At 34.4% G+C, this 17,237-nt stretch overlaps 1 protein-coding gene and 1 pseudogene across 14 annotated transcripts in view; both read right to left on the minus strand.

Moving 5' to 3' along the window:
- The window catches only part of BAZ2B (bromodomain adjacent to zinc finger domain 2B), a 403,884-nt gene that overhangs the window by 138,093 nt on the left and 248,554 nt on the right, over window positions 1–17,237 (minus strand). For 13 of the 14 annotated variants that reach the window (XM_063694870.1, XM_063694874.1, XM_063694869.1 and 10 more), the window contains 2 exons: window positions 5,427–5,615; window positions 40–207 (listed from right to left, as the gene is read on the minus strand). In XM_063694870.1, coding sequence (XP_063550940.1) covers window positions 40–207; window positions 5,427–5,615 — 357 coding nt within the window. The remainder of the gene's footprint in view (window positions 1–39; window positions 208–5,426; window positions 5,616–17,237) is intronic. The other variant, XM_063694875.1, reaches the window with a different exon arrangement.
- LOC129531887 (F-actin-capping protein subunit alpha-1-like) lies at window positions 8,325–16,526 on the minus strand (annotated as a pseudogene).

The following is a 17,237-nucleotide window of genomic DNA, read 5'->3' on the forward strand; positions in this document are numbered from 1 at the left end:
GGAAGATTTATAGTACTTCACTTATGTTAATGTGGATACCTTTTTCGGGACCATTTCGATTACTTTTTCCCGAAGTCCTTGAATGGAATGAAGAAGAATCATGATTCTGGGCTGGGGGAGCAAATAGTGGTGGAATTCCCAGTAATGGTGGAAAGAAGGTTGCTCCTGTACGAGTATGAGCATCAGTTGTTCGCCACCATTCTGCACCTCAAAACCAAACAAACCAACCAAACAAAAATATATAAATTAACTTTCCAGTTAATGTCACAATGGCTTTCTATGTTTTATTTAAAAAAAATTCAAGTTTCATCTTGGAACAAAACTGCTGAATTACTCATACTTCTGATCATTTTCCTAATTCTAAACAGTAGAACTTCTACACTTATCACTCTTCTCATTAGGCCAGTATCTAAGGATCTTCATTTGGCAGCTTTGTAGAGTTCAAGCTTGTAAAGGACAAAGGTAGTCCATAGTTTAAAAAGTGAAAGTGAAAACTTGGAATATAAAAGAAGTATTTCACTCTTTGATGACTTATCCCATAACTTTTCTCATCTGTTTCAAACCCTTAGAATTTAAGTTTACATCTACAACCTATGTTAAGACTTTCCTCAAATTACATACAATATAAATCTGGCTCTGATAAATCAGTTAGTCTAAATAATAATATAAGACTACTGTAATCCACTATATCTCAAGTACATTTATGGAAGAAAACTTCTATACTTAAAGATAACCATAAATATAGCAAAATCAGTAGGCCTTTTTATGTTCTAAAAAATAAGTTCTCAAAGGAGATTTCAAAAACAAGTAATTTCACATTAAAATATAAAAGATTTATAAAGCCTCTCCCCTTAAAGTTAATGATGAAAGCCTGAATTTTGTTTTTACTTCCACTCATTAATTACAGATAACAATGATTGTTTTATTGATATAAAATGACCAGTGGTAGAAAATCATTCAATAAAAGGTAAATACTTAAATAGTGTCTCTTAAAGTTTTAGAAAAGGAAATAAGCCAAATTTTATACATTTTTCAAGGAAGGATGAAGTAATCTTATATTGACCCATCTAAAATCTCAAAAACAATCTTCTCCAACTGGCTAGTCTGCTAGATTACCAAATCAGTTATTATCTTTCAGACCAATCTTCCAAAAGATATGGGGTATTTTTCATTGACTGTGGCAACCATAAGAACATTAGAGGAAAAAACCCCACAAAAATACAGTATGGGAGAAACTCAAAATTGTCAGTCTATTGTATTATATAATATTAAAAACTTTCCTAGGAATATCCTTCATTAAAAATAGAATGTAAAATGGTAGGCACCTTCATTATCTATTGGCAAAATCTGGTTTAAAAGAAAAGTGAAATTTTCATGGTAGCTGCCAGTCTCAAAGGTCTAAAAAAACAGTATAAGTAGAAAACTGCAAAAGCTATTCTTCTGCACTGCAGGAAGGCATTACTAGTAAAATGACACCAATGTATATTCAGCCATGCCTGAACAATGGGAAATGAACCAAGAATAACTACACAAAAGCATTGATCATTTATCCACTGTTTAGATGAAAGATGTACATTCAGATAGGAAGAAAAAGTATGTGTTTTGGGCTTGTATCAGCACAGTCACAATCTTGTTATTTATAGGTTTGAAAGCTAAGTTCTACCTAGCTGATAAAAAGTTACTGTACTGAGGACCAGGCACAGTGGTTCACACTTGTAATCCCAGAGCTTTGGGAGGCTGAGGTGAAAGGTTCACCTGAGGCCAGGAATTTGAGATCAGCCTTGGGCAACAGAGAGAGACCCTGTTGCTATAAAAAATTTTAAAAAGCAGGGAGGGACTGAGGTTTCCCAAAGATATTTATATAATTTAACACAGAGTCTGTAATTAAAGTGGAATTCATAGACTTTGTAAACAACCAAAAAATTGCTAAGGTAATCAAAGTGTAATAAGATTCAAATATTTTAGACATAATCAAACTCAGAAAAAAACATTTTAAAAAGTACTGGAGAATGTCAATGGTAAATAAGCACATAGCTGGTATGGTGGTATAGTTCTGTAATCCTCACTACTCGGGAGGCTGAGGCACAAGAATCACTTGAGCCTGGGAAATGGAGGTTGCAGTGAGCTGAGATCGCACCACTGCATTCCACAGCCTGGGTGACGGAGTGAAACTCTCTCAAAGAAAAAAAAAAAAAAGTAAAGAAGCACACAGTAGAGATTAGAGAAAACAATGGGAAAATGTGTGTTATAAATAACCTGACACCACCGAAGAAAATACAAAACAATAAGATCAGTTAAATAAAAAGATGTGAATGGTAGAGCTTCTGACTATAAACTTTACAAATGTCTGATGTTATTTCATAGGAAATAATTTTTGTTAAGTGACAAGCTTGTCTTCTAAATTTAGGAAAATAAACAAAATTTAGTCACAAACCAGCTTGCTGACAAAATGAAAAATACAAAATAAGGCTTACATAAATCAGCATATGGTAAATTTCTAAGTATATTCAAAAGAAAGAACAGCATAGTAGCAACATTTAACTCTTTTTTTTTTTTTTTTTTTTTTTTTTTGAGACAGACTTGTGCTCTGTCGCCCAGGCTGGAGTGCAGTGGCCTGATATGGGCTCACTGCAACCTCCATCTCCCGGATTCAAGTGATTCTCTTGCCTCAGCCTCCAGGGTAGCTGGGATTACAGGTATGCACCACCATGCCTGGCTAATTTTTGTAGTTTTGGTAGAGATGAGGTTTGGCTATGTTGGTGAGGCCTCAAGTGATCTGCCTGCCTCAGCCTCCCAAAATGCTGGGATTATAGGCACGAGGCACCATGGCCAGCCAATATTTGACATATTTAACTCAAAGATTCTATTAATAATATTTCAGAGGACATAATAGATCTCAATTTGAACCTACAAGATTTAGCAGAATTTAAAAATCGTTCATACTTGATAGAGCCAAAAATACTTCACAAAAATTCATGGTAATTTAATATGAAAATTAACTACAAAAAAGTACAAATATTTTTTAAATTATCATGAAATACTATTTCAATATAAAATGTAAATAATTTTATTATGCTAATACCCATTAAATAAATTTACATTTATTGATTTAATCTGAAATGCATAATACTTTAGAAAGTGCATAAAATATAAAAATAAATTATTCCTCATTAAAAACTCCTAGTAATATCTTCCTGTTGTGTCCTCATTTATCTACCGGGCGATTTAAAAGTCTGGCAATTTGGTTACCCTTCTGAATAAAGCCAATTTTAGAAAATTTATATTTAAGTTACTGTAGGAAATCTGCAAATTAAACAAAATGAATCTTTGAAAACTAGGCATAGTCTCTGCCCATTTGGCAAAAAGTATGCTCATCTAGGCATACTTTTATCACTAAAGACTGTCTTGTAATTGTCTGTTCATCTATCTCCTAAAAACTGTAAGCAACATATAATATACTATGTTTATTCTTCTGTTTCTGGCCTTGTGTGCAGAGCATAGCAGATGCCCAAAGAATTTTGTACATTAAATGAATAAGTGAATACTTTATTTTGACTGGGGGAGCTATCAAATTTTTTTCTATATAGTAGAAGTATCAACATTATTGAACTCCAGATGAGTAATTTTTTAAATGTGTTAACCATCATTCTAGTACAAAAGACATTTGATTTTAATAATATAGTATTTACATTGTGGCTTAGAAATGTTCAAAAGCAACAGTGTAATAAAGCATGATAAAACAATAAAAATATTTAAGATATCACTATCTATATTGTTTTTATCTATTTTGACATTTATTCAGCAATCTTGTATTTCAGTAAATATCTGTGGAATGCTCATCTTGCTAAACAACCATGCTAGAAACTGAATAAATTCCTATTAATATTTTTGAAGGAAATGTTAAAACTTGGTTTAAGACTTCTTTAACTGTCCACTCACATTACTCCTCCTTAGCATCCCTGCTTCCCAGACAACTGAATTAAAGAAGTAATATGACTCAAGAAACAGTACTTGAAACACACATTTAACCATCTATCCTTTCTACACGTAGTTTTAAAAACACTTCTTTCCTTTTAAGGAAGGATTTGATAAATTATTAACCATTGAAGTGGGCAAAATAAAATAATAATGATAGTTACCAATTATGGACTAATTATGTGCACCAGATACTGTACTCAGCACTACATATGACTTAACTCCTTTAATCCTCACAAGAACCCTGTAAGTCAGATACTATTATTATGATTCTCATTTTTCAGATGAGAAAACTGAGGCTAAGAGGTCAGATAATTTGTTCAAGGTCACACAGCTATGAACTAACAAAGCCAGATTTAAATTCAGGCCTATTTGTCTCTAGAATTATGCTATAATGTTTTAAATTATCTTACATACACTAAAACATGCAGACCTCACTAAAATTTATTAAAGCCAAATTAATCTATAGAAAATACATACAAATTTAGGCTTTCAAGATAATATAACAAATTGAAGCATGTTTGTCTAAAGTTTTAATTAACTGATGTCTTACTGAACTACTAAATCCTCATTATCTATAGAATTTTGGATAATACTGGTCTTCTTCCACGTAAGTGGTACAACTCTCTAGTTGTTTTGATCAAATACAGAAAAATAGGCTGGGCACAGTGGCTCACACCTGTAATTCCAGCACTCTGGGAGGCCGAGGTGGGTGGATCACTTGAGGTCAGGAGTTCAAGACCAGCCTGGCCAACATGGCGAAACCCCGTCTCTACTAAAAATACAAAAATTAGCCAGACATGATGGTGCGTGGCTGTAATCCCAGCTACTCGGGAGGCTGAGACAGGAGAATTGCTTGAACCTAGAAGGCGGAGGTTGCAGTGAGCTGAGATTGCACCACTGCGTTCTAGCCTGGGCAACAGACCAAGATTTCGTTTCAGAAAACAAAACAAAACAAACAAAAAACATAAAAATAAAGAAATTTAAGAGTCTAGCTCATTTTCCTTACAGTGAAGAAAAGTAAGACCTTGAAATAGGAGTGTAAAAATACTCACAAAAACTGAACTTTAGTTTCACACTAAATAATTTTTTAAAAAATCAAATAAGGCTGAGAAAAATTCATTCAACTCTACATTTACACTATGTATACTTTTCTGTATATTATACTTCAACAAAAAACATGAGAAAAACTTGCCTGAATTACTCTCTCCTGTGACAGACACCTATTTCTCTAGTTAAATACCTGGATATCTAATTCACTGCTCTGCCACCTAACACACTTAGGGTGTTTAATTTTTTGCACATGATAAATAGGATTAAGCCAATTCTTGCACCAAAGTTTTAAATATACCAGGCATTAGACTATTCCTTTTGTTCAATAGACAAATTATTGCTTGAACATTCTCAAGCTTTCCTCCTTTCCTTGAACACTGTTTGTAACAGATGTTTACCTGGAAAAGATGCTAGTTGGGGATGTGCGGCTAAGGCTGTGGGTGTACCAAGTGTCCCCAAACCACCAAATTCTGAATGCCCTGAGCTGGCTGAATGTAGACCAAAGACTGGGTGGCTGACCATTGGGAAGGCACTCGACACTGTGGACAGGTTAAACGGTTGATCCCCAGCGGTTCTGAATAAATGTCCTGGGAGGGAAAAAAACACACTTAAAGTTGTACTATAAAAAACAGATGAGACTTATCTGATTTCAGTGTTTATAGTTAAAATTTATAATAATTTACCTATTACATTTTTATTTTACCCTTTTCCTGCTGCATTTTCTACTCTTCAAACCCTATAAAATGTTTCTAGAAACATGAAGGCATGCTAAAAATCATTAAAATGAATGGCACAACTTAACTTACTTTGAATTTGAGATTTGAGAACCAATGTTTTAAGTAAATAATTTTCACTAATTAAAATTGTCTGACCTGAGGAAGTGAAGCCAATTTTCTGTTAATATATATACATTAATATATTTTCAATATATTTTACTCATAAGAAGGGAAATAAAAAACATCCTATTAATCTAAGGTTGAAAGCCACTGAAATAAGTCCAGGATCTGTCACCAGGTCAATACTCAAATTATTATACACTCTAAGCAAGGCCATCCCAGTTTCAACATGCCAGAGTTGAAGCTCTGTTCTCTAACACAGTCATGAGTTGTTTAATGATGGGGATGCATTCTAAGAAATGCATTGTTAGGTGATTCTGTCATCATGCAAACATTGTACAGTGTACTTACACAACCTAGGTGGTACAGTCTACCACACACCTAGGCTATAGGATACAGCCTATTGCTCCTAGGCTACAAACCTGTTCAGGATGTTACTGAACTGAATACTTCAGGCAGTTGTAACACAATGGTAAATATTTGTATATCTAGACATATCTCAACCTAAGAAAGATACAGTAAAAATATGGCATTATAATCTTAGGGGGCTACTGTCATATACAGGCATTGACCAAAATGTCATTATGCAGTGTATGACTATACTTCTTAGGTGGGAAGAGTATCTTGATACCAAAAAGGGAATATATTCTAGTCTAATAAAACAATGCACAAGACAACATAAGTACTTAATAAACTTACAAAGATATTTCTAAATGTGTTCACAAGTGGTTACCAATATAAAAATCATTTTTAGCTTTCTCTGAGTAAGACAATGTTCAATTCAAATGAGTCTGACATTTTAATTCTATTTTTAAAGATAAGTGTTGTAACTCCAGGTTGGAATGTTATATGATAAAAACATGACTTATTTTTCATACTTTGTAGCAATTTGGCAGAAAACTTTTCTAATACTTGGAAATCTTCCCTTTACTTCCAGGAAATAATTAAGGTACCCTGTCTTGCTACTGTGAAAAGAGAATACTCTAGGTTATCTTAAGAATTTACTGTGTGAACAGTATTGTGCTCTGTATTAATATTAGAATAAAGCTTCCTTATTATCTCTTGTTTATATTATATCAGTCCTGACTGTGCACTGCAATTTAATTAGTTTTAACATAGTATGTTTGAAATTTACAAATGTAAGTTAAAAATAGTATACTTATTATTATTTAGTTATCAACCAAATCTCTTCTCTTTGCTTTCTTGCTCCCTGAAAACTAAGGGAAAGTCCTAAAAAACGGTCAGTTTACCCTCTAAAGTCTGATATAAAACCTATATTCTTTATTGAAATAATGCTATATTCTTTACTGAAACAAGAAGATCTGAATGACTTTTAAAAATAAGATTTAAATAAATTGCATTAAGTATGTTTTGTATCAGGCTATATAAGGAAAAAGTTCTGATTCAGGTTAGTGCTCCACTACAACAAAGCAGTAACTAGATCTCACAAGGAAGATCCTCAAAGTATCTTTACAAGGAAGGCCCACAAGGAAACTGTGAGGTAAGAGGACAAGGAAAGGGCATAAACTTGGGTGTCTCTTCTAAATCAGCTAATCATTGTTTTTGTTGAATTGGTTCTTCTGTTTTATCAGAGTGGACTGCAATAGCACTGAAGATGAGTCAAAATAAAAGAGTATGCTACTGCCAAAAAAGCTACCCAAATGTCATTATCTTTAAGACCAGTGATAGGTTACCAGAAATATTGTGTTTTGTTTTTTTTTTTTTTGGCAAATTCTCAGAAACCCAGCTAGTTTCTCAAAAAAATGAGCTTGTAACTGTAAAAACCAGTTTTTACTTTCATTTGTTATTACATATAAAATCTCTGGTTCTCACCAGTCAATTCAACTTCCTGACTCAAATGTTGTTAAATGTTTTATTTATAAACATACTATGATCAGTTCTTTTCTTTCTCCATCAATTTGTGTGGTAAGCAAGTTGAACTGAACATTGCAGTTTTGGAGAATTTGGGGTCATCTGTAATTTATGTTTTACAAATAACAATTCCTAAATTATATCAATTACATGTATGTAGTTGTGATTTAATACAAAGAAATTTGAGGGAAGTAACCTCAAAATTACAAAAGCTATATTAAATATTACAAAAATCCAGAATAATTGAAATTATCAAGGATTAGAAACTGATAGAAACACTTCTGCAATAACTAATTGTAATTACAATTAGTTGTAATTAATAATTGGTAGTAAGTAATAAATAATAAGTAATACATAATTGGTAGTAAGCAGCATTCTTAGATGCATAGTTACAGCATTAATTTCATTATTGGGAAGAAGCAAACAAGCTAAACTTTGTAGTCTCACAAGCAGAAAACATAAGCAATAAGTAAATGAAGTTATCACTCTTGTGGCAACAATTAAGAACCAATGATACATAATTTGACAACAAAAAGTTCTTTTTTAACTCTAAAAGGAATGACATGTGGAAGCAACTGAGTAGAAAATTTCAGCAAAATGAGCTGTATACATCACAGATTCAAATGAAAAAAATATAGATCTGTACACAAGAATGACATCTATGCCTGGCAAGAATGCAGAGATGGGAGTTCAGATCAAGGCTACTTCAACTCTACTTCCTAATTCTTTCTTCTAAAATTCTTGGTTAAAATAGTTAAAGCATGGAAAGCATCCTTAGTGACGACTGAGTCTTACAGGTCCATTCCTTGCTGGTGAGAAAAACATTCACGTCTATATTTAGTAAAGTATACTAAGATCACTTATCATGATTGTAGTAATACCATGCATTAAAAAAATACCCACGTGAAAGACTTCCTGTTTCATGTGGGAAAGGCTATACTAGAGAAGGGAAATAATTTAAGAATACATTTCACAATTTTACTATATTTTGCCTTTATAGCAAGAATTTAGAACTCAGTGATATTTTTTAAAAAGTAATCTTTTTCATTAAAAAGTTCTGTAATGCTATATATATAATTTTAATACTGTTTTTCTTCCACCTTTTACAAAACACAGATAGTAATTCCATGTAAAAATCTTGCAGAATTATTCTGTTATTTAACAGTTTCAGTAATTCAAACATTTCATGAACATACCTATTAAACATCAGGTGCTATGCTTAAGTAACTGGCCTACAAGGATGAGTAAGACAATCTCTGACCTCAAGGAACTCATGTTCTGAGCATAATTTAAACAGTGCAAGACTATTTTTATACCATAATGTATAAAACAAGTTTGTTAATATTTCAGTATTACAAATTGGTACTGTCATATACAGGACTCAGTAATACAACCCAAACACCAAAAACAGTGTCTAGTACATAACGGACATAAAATAAATGTTTTTAATGAATTAATTCACTACTCATTTAAAGCAGAAGAGGCCTATCCATGGGACTCATTCCAAAGGCTTTCAATCAGAACAAAAAGCTGTCTTGAGTCTTTAGACAAACTTGCAGTTATGGTTCCTAGATTCCTTTGCCTTATTTCCTCAACCCCTGGTCCTAATTTGTTAACATTAACACTGGCCCTTTATTCCTCCTTGATTCCATTTAGGTCACATGTTGGATTTGATCACACAAAATCCTACCACCTCCAGGATCTTAAACTCTTAAAGTTTCACCCTTGAACCACAATTTTCACATTTCCATTCCCTTATTTCTCAGCATGACCTCCAGCCCCTCCCAGGGCCACTCCTTTACCCTGTCTGTCTCTTTCCCTCTCAATACATCAATACCTCTCCTGTGTTAACCTTAAAGGAAACGTCCTATACCTGCTATGTCTACTTCCTCCTCACTTCTCAGAATCTTTCAACATTTGTGCCAAGCCCCAAGCCTCCCTTCCACTTGGTCTGTAAAACGAAAGTTTTCATGATTCCTAGATCCCTCTAATCTTTATTGTTTTCATTCTCAACCTCTTATATAAGTCTGGCATTCCTGACTGCCTCTTTCATATTATTATTTTTTTGACATGGAGTCTCCAGCCACCCAGGCTGGAGTGCAGTGGCACAATCTCAGCTCACTGCAACCTCTGCCTCCCGGGTTCAAATGATTCTCCTGCCTCAGCCTCCTGAGTAGCTGGGATTTCAGCTGTGTGCCACTACGTCCAGCTAATTTTTTTGTATTTTCAGTAGAGACAGGGTTTCACCACGTTGGCCAGGCTGGTCTCAAACTACTGACCTCATGATCTGCCTGCCTCAGTCTCCCAAAGTGCTGGGATTACAGGCGTGAGCCACTGCGCCTGGTCCTTTCTTTTCTATTCTTTCTTTTTTCTTTTTTTTTTGAGACGGAGTCTCGCTCTATTGCTCAGGCTGGAGTGCAGTGGTGCGATCTCGGCTCACTGCAACCTCCGCCTCCCGGGTTCACACCATTCTCCTGCCTCAGCCTCCCAAGTAGCTGGGACTACAGGCACCCACCACCATGCCCGGCTAATTTTTTGTATTTTTAGTAGAGACGGGGTTTCACCGTGTTAGCCAGGATGGTCTTGATCTCCTAACCTCATGATCTGCCCGCCTCAGCCTCCCAAAGTGCTGGGATTACAGGTGTGAGCCACCGCGCCTGGCCTGGTCCTTTCTTTTCAAAACCCATTATCATCCTTAAGATCTAGGTCGTGGAACCCTCTTGATCCTCTTCTTAACTATACATCTTTCAATAACACTATCTCCTTTATTGGATTTTCTTTTGCTTTTTTCCCCCAAATGTAAAACATTCCTAAAGATTTTGTCCAGCTATCTCTTTCCTTCTCTTATGCTTTCTCCTTCAGTATTTCACATGCTTATACTGTTTAAACTATCACCTCTATGCAAATGAATTATAAGCCAGGATTTTAGATCTTTGAGGCAAAAACTGAATCTTATTTAGCTCAGGATTTCCAATAATCTGAAACACAATAAGAATTTAATAAATTGTTTCTCACTGCTGTATTTTTGGTCACATTATTTCTTCCACTTGAGAACCTCCAAAGCCTATATAACATGCTTTTTGATTTTTACTCTTTATAATTATATTCTTTACTAACTATTTCAAAAACCTATTGCTCAAGAAGTACTCCTGAATCTCCAGACAGTTATATTTGGGGCCTCCTTTCATTGTTCATGATAGATTATTGGCAATTTGTCCTTTATCGTACCATTACTAGGGTATAAAAGTTATGAAGGAAACAGCCATTTCTTAACCATTTTTACTCTTTACAAAACATTGCACAAAGCAAACTGTTATCAGTTGGCAGAGGCAACACTTCATAATACCTGCTATAGGCATCTCCAAAACAGTAGTTTTCAATTCTTTGTTTCACTCTTCTTTTAAAAGGCTAGAATAACCGGAAATTATTCTTTAAATGATTAAAATATAACATGTCAATTTGCTCCAACTGCAAAAGTCACTCACAAGGTTAGTAAAAGCTCACTAGGTATTTAGAATGATGTCACTTTGTGGCTTTAATCTTTTTATACAGCAGGGATTGCTGTTTTGTTTACACCCTTGGCTCCACTGCCAGGACAATGCCTTTAGTCTTCAACTATCTTAACATTTCAAACTACTGTTCACTAGGAAAATTTTGATCATAGACTGATGATGGCTCAGTCAATCCTATAATTACATGTAAAACAAAGCATATTCAGTATTAATAAAAAAGCAGAAAGATACTTTTACAAAATGAAATACAGCTCAAGTCAAATAGGCTCTATTAACCTTATAAGTACAAAACAAAATTATCTGGATAGTAGAATGTTTCACTTTTAGAAAAGCAAATGTTTCTTACATTAATATACTTAATATCAACAGATGTATTGCTCACAAAACCTGTCTTGATGAAAACTTTTGAGTTCTGCTCAGAGAAAACATTTGCAAGCTGATGAATTATACCATAAAACAATATTTTTAGAAGACCACAATTTTTTGCAGATATTAACATTCAAACATAGTTTCAATATTATTAATGTAAATATTATTTTAGTTTCTATTTTAAGATAGGTAACTGTATACATTTTACATAATAAAAATTAATACACATCTGCAATGCCTATGTTCTCAAATTACAATGAGCTGAATATTTTTCAGCAAAGCTTTTCAAATTCTACTAGCCAAATCAAATCACTACATATAAAAGTGATTAAAATCAGTACACAAATGCTGGTGTGTGTCAGTAACAAGGCATGGTAACTACAAATGCCTTTATTAATATTAAAGAATAATTCAACAAGGTTTTCCCCCTATCAGAATGAAATTGTACTGAACTAATGCCTTGACTCTAAACTACCAGTGAACAAAATCTCCCATCACTAAGGAAAAGTCCAGAAAGCAAATAAAACAAAATAATTGTAAGAACCAAGTATGTTAAAGCACTCAATCTTTTTAAAAGTCAAGAAAATTGCTTACCATAACGTAACTTCACGTTTTTCTGTGTGCTAAAAGTGTCTTTGAATCTTTCAATGCTACACAAAATTGTTATATCGTGTCTTCAAATTTTTTCTCCAGTTGTTCAAAATGGTAAGCATAAATTTGCAACATTAAAAATCAGGCTCTAATGTACATCTTGCAAAGTATGGCTATTCATTAAAAATGGTGGTATATTCAAATAAAGTTGTTATGAGGACTTTAATTAATATCAGTAATAACTTAGTGTAATAGCAAAATGAACATCACCAAAATTACCGTAAACCAAAGCAATATTCAAATTACTGGCTCACATATTAAAATTCTTAAGCATATTAATGTTTAAATATTTCTGAACTCAAAATGTCCAAATTCTGTAAACTTGAACTTTGATTAAGAACAGAAAGAAGTCTACAGTTACTGGTGACAAAACATTTCTCTCCAAGTAATTCTCATTTCACTCTTGTATTCTAAAAATGCTTTGAGCCAGTTAACCTTTATATATATTTTTAGAACAAAACAGGTATATTTCTATTAGACTATCTCATACAGAAGATAGTGTGGTATGGATGGATAGTATGGATGACAAATAATACAAATATATTTTATTTGAAATAAACAAAAATGCATACACAGCTCAATGGGTACTTGGAAACAAACTGTTCCTTGACTATATTACTGAGCAAAAACAAAACTGAAGCACAAACACGTTTTTTTTTTTACATGTATCTGGAGATAGGCAGGAAGACATTACTTGTTTTTTTTTAAAACTGAACTTCCCTTAAGGCCTGGTCATAGAACTGTAAGCAATGTAAATGAATCCACCATTACCAGTTGTTATATTATATCTATGTCACCTGTGTATTCTGAGATTACACACATACCTGCCAATATACCTGGGACAGGTTATTTTATCACAATTACACTTGAGTTCTTGGCAGGCAGGACTGAGGAAGAGTAATCTGAAATAAGTTTTACATCCTATTTAGAAGAAATCGTTAGTATTTCCTTAAATAACAGGTTACAATAGAAAGATACTGCCTGGAAGTTATCCTTTTCATTTTGGTTCATTTTTAGTTTTTGTTTATGATTTACATAGCTGTTTAATTCATTTGCTTATAGTACAATCCTGCCATAAAGTATTAAAGCACAAGATACCTATTATTCCTTCAACATCTGCATTTTTCAAGTTTTATACTCTATATCCACAGTATGTCAGCAGTTCTTGACTATTTAAAAAAATAAATGGCTAAAACTCTTCTAAAAATGCAGATGTCTATAACTACAATGGTACTAAGATGGGAAGGAGACAATGAGAGAAGGGATGAAAGCAAACATGTTCAAGTGCAGGGAATGTGGTTCAAGTCTTTGGATTTAAAAACAAGTTCCCCAGAGAAGCTGACACTTCCTTTGCCCTCCAAAAAGGACCTGAAAAGTCCCAATCCAAACTTTGGAAAATTACAGTTCTGAGATGCAATAAATGATGATCAAAGCAGTCAGAGGGAGAAGGATGAATGTGTCTTCCACTTAGCTATAGACTGTAGTACAGCCTCTTTAGGTGCTGGTGGATCAGTAAAAACCACTGCAGTATCAGAAGTGCTTGGAAGGATAGGGGTAGAAAGTAATGACCATAATACCTTGTCTAAATCAGTAGCAGCGCTTCATGGCTAGGAAACTTTTTTAAACAGTAAAATGTCTCTAGGATAGATCTCTCTCTCCAACATTAAATGTGGCAGAATTAAAAAAAAAAAAAGACTTACACTTGGATATAGCAATAATGGAAAATTACAAAGCAGAGAACACAAAAGAATCAGACAATGCTATAGGTTCAACAGTATTCCATGAGGTTAGAAAACCGGTTAACTTTGAAAGCTCTAGCAAAATATCACTCTTGTTTATAAATCACTTATTTATCATATGACCACATGTTGAATCCTTGTCTTTCCACATACTGAAGAATCCTACATTCAGCCTTTAGGCATTCTGCATTTCTTTGCTAATGTTGTGGCTGAGTAATCTTGTTCCAGTCAATTTTGGTGCGGGTAACCGGAAGCTGCCGGCGCAAGACCTTGAATGTGGTATCTGACATTGTTTGACAGTTTTTACTAACTGCTGTCTGATATTCATTTTCTGCATTCTCTATGATTTTAATAAACTCCTTGGCAGTTTGTGCGTCATTCAAAACAGTTAGCGAATCCTGTACATCTTTATGACTAACCAACTGAACACTGCCATCTTCGTAATAGTGAACCCGAATCTTAAGCACTCCAACCACCTGGGCTGTAGGTGGTGTGATGGTAAACTTCCACTCTGATCTCCAACGACCATTCCAGAAGTTTTTAGGCTGACACTCATGGCTTTCAATACATGCAATAATAGTCTGTTGCCCATCGATAGTTTTTAGCATAAACAGTACAGAAGCCGTTGGAATAATGGTCTTTCACATAGGCTCTTAAAGCACTGTCACAGGATTCTCTCCAAGACTTCAGACCTCCATCTACTTGTTCTGGCTGGGGGTCACTTGCTTTTTTCTATAAGTGATCAAATGTAAAGGAAATTTTGTTTCTTGGATCTAAAACTCTGCTATTACCCAGGTCCCCCATGCTCTGTAATTATGACCTGATCTTCATATCCTTCCATCTTCACGGGTGTGAACTGATCCATGTTATAATGGGCAAATGCACATGCTGCCCTTTCCCTGAGGAGACTGTCATTATTACATAGTAGCCGAATATCACTGAATACTTCATTAAATTCTCCTGCGGGTGCATGAGTGATGAATTTGGCAGCTATGCATACCTTCTCCTTATCCAACACACAATCATTGAAGTTGGCCATCTTGGGCTGTTCTCAACATTTATATTTTGACACTTAAAAAAGACGATTCCTTAACGTGTCTATCGTTAATCGTTCTGCAATGAACATGGGAGTGCAGACATCTCTTAGACAAACTGTTTACAAGTCCTTTGGGTAAATCCCACAAACAGGATGGCTGGATTATATGGTAATTCTGTTTTTAGTTTTTTGAGGAACCTCCATACTATTTTCTATAAAGGCTGTACTAATTTACATCCCCATTAACAGTGTACAAGCGTTCCCTTTTCTCCACATCCTTGCCAATACTTGTCTTTTGTCTATTTGAGAAAAGCCAATCTGACAGGTGTGAGATGATATCTCATTGTGATTTTAATTTGCATCTCCCTAATGATTAGTGATGTTGAGCATTTTTTCATATATCTGCTGCCACTTATATGTTTTTTGAGAAAAGTCTATTCAGATTGGGTTTTATTATTATTATTATTTTTTGAGACAGAGTCTTGCCCTGTTGCCCAGTCTGGAGTGTAATGGTGCGATCTCGGCTCACTGCAACCTCCACCTCCCAGTTTCAAACAATTCTCCTGCCTCAGCCTCCTGAGTAGTTGGGATTACAGGCGCCCACCACCACGCCCAGCTAATTTTTGTATTTTTAGTAGAGATGGGGTTTCACCATGTTGGCCAGTTTGGTCTCAAACTCCTGACTTTGTGATCTGCCCACCTCAGCCTCCCAAAGTGCTGGGATTACAAGTGTGAGCCACTGCGCCCAGCCTATTTTTATTTTTAAGTAGTTATTTTGAGATTATTTTGACTCACAAGAGTTGCAAAAATAGTACACAGAGTTCCTATATACTGTCTACCCAACCTTACTTCTCCTTATGTTATCATCTTACATGACTAAAGAACAACTTTCCAAACTAAGAAATTAACCTTGATTAACTAATTAAAATAAAGAATTTATTCAGATTTAATTAGTTTTCCCACCAATGTCACTTCTCTGTCCCAAGATCCAATCCAGGATCTTATATTACATTTAGGTGTTGTGTCTCCCTAATTTTGTACAGTCGTGTTATTTCCTCAGTCTTGTTTGTTATGACTTTAATACACTGAAGTGTACTGGTCAGAGGTATTTTGTAAAATGTCCCTCTGGTTGAGTTTGTCTGATGTGTTCTCACGATTAGAAGAGGTGATGCATTATTAGAAAAGATGGTCAATGTGCCCTTCTCAGAGCAATTTATCTAGGGCCCATAATGTTGCTATGTAGTTCTGGTGACATTAACTTCGATCACTTGGTTAAGCTGGTATCTGCCAGGACTCACCACTGTAAAACTACCATTTTCTCTTCAAAAGGCATTTTTATTAGAAAACAAGTCACTGGGAGCCGCAGTAGCTTTGGGAAGAAAAGCTGCCATTTAATAACATCAAACATGCCGAATAAGCTTTGTTCAAGAAATGATGCACCAATACTCAGGCAAATGACTATTCTTAAAAGATAAGGACAGTTCCTCTTTTGTGATAATTTTTGTTGGATCTAATGAAAAAAATTAGAGTTCATAGATTAAAATGCTAAAAATACGGAATATTTTATATACATTTCTATATTCAAATATAGCTGTACTTCTAGTAAGGAAACAGAAAAAACTAAAAGTAATATAATTCTTGTTTTACTTTACTTACCTTAACCTAAATCTTGTTCTACTTATGTTTCAATACATAAGAAAGTCTTAGTTTTCCCATAATGAACATAAATTATTACAATCACCTTTGAAAGTATAGACTGGGTGTATTAGTTTGCTAGAGCTGCCATAACAAAGTACCACAACTGTGTGACTTAGAACAACAGAAATTTATTGTCTCATAGTTCTGGAGGTTAGAAGTCTGAAATCAAGGTGTCAACAAGGCCATGTTCCTTCTGAAGGCACTAGGAAAGATGGGGTCCATGCTTGTCTCCTAGTTTCTTATAACCTTGGGTATGCTTCCTGTGTCTTCACATGTGCTTCCTGCTGTGCATGTCTCTGTGTCTACATTTCTCCTTTGATAAAAATACTGGATATGTATTGGATTAAGGCCCAACCTAATGATCTCATTTTAATTTGATTAGCTCTGTAAGGTATCTATATCTAAGTAAGGTCACATTCTGAAGTATTAAGGGGTTAGGATTCTAACCTATGTCTTTTGAGGGGGAGGATACAATTTAACCTATAATATTTGCTTT

The sequence above is a fragment of the Gorilla gorilla genome, chromosome 11 (assembly GCF_029281585.2).
Source record: "Gorilla gorilla gorilla isolate KB3781 chromosome 11, NHGRI_mGorGor1-v2.1_pri, whole genome shotgun sequence".
Classification (NCBI taxonomy): Eukaryota; Metazoa; Chordata; class Mammalia; order Primates; family Hominidae; genus Gorilla; species Gorilla gorilla.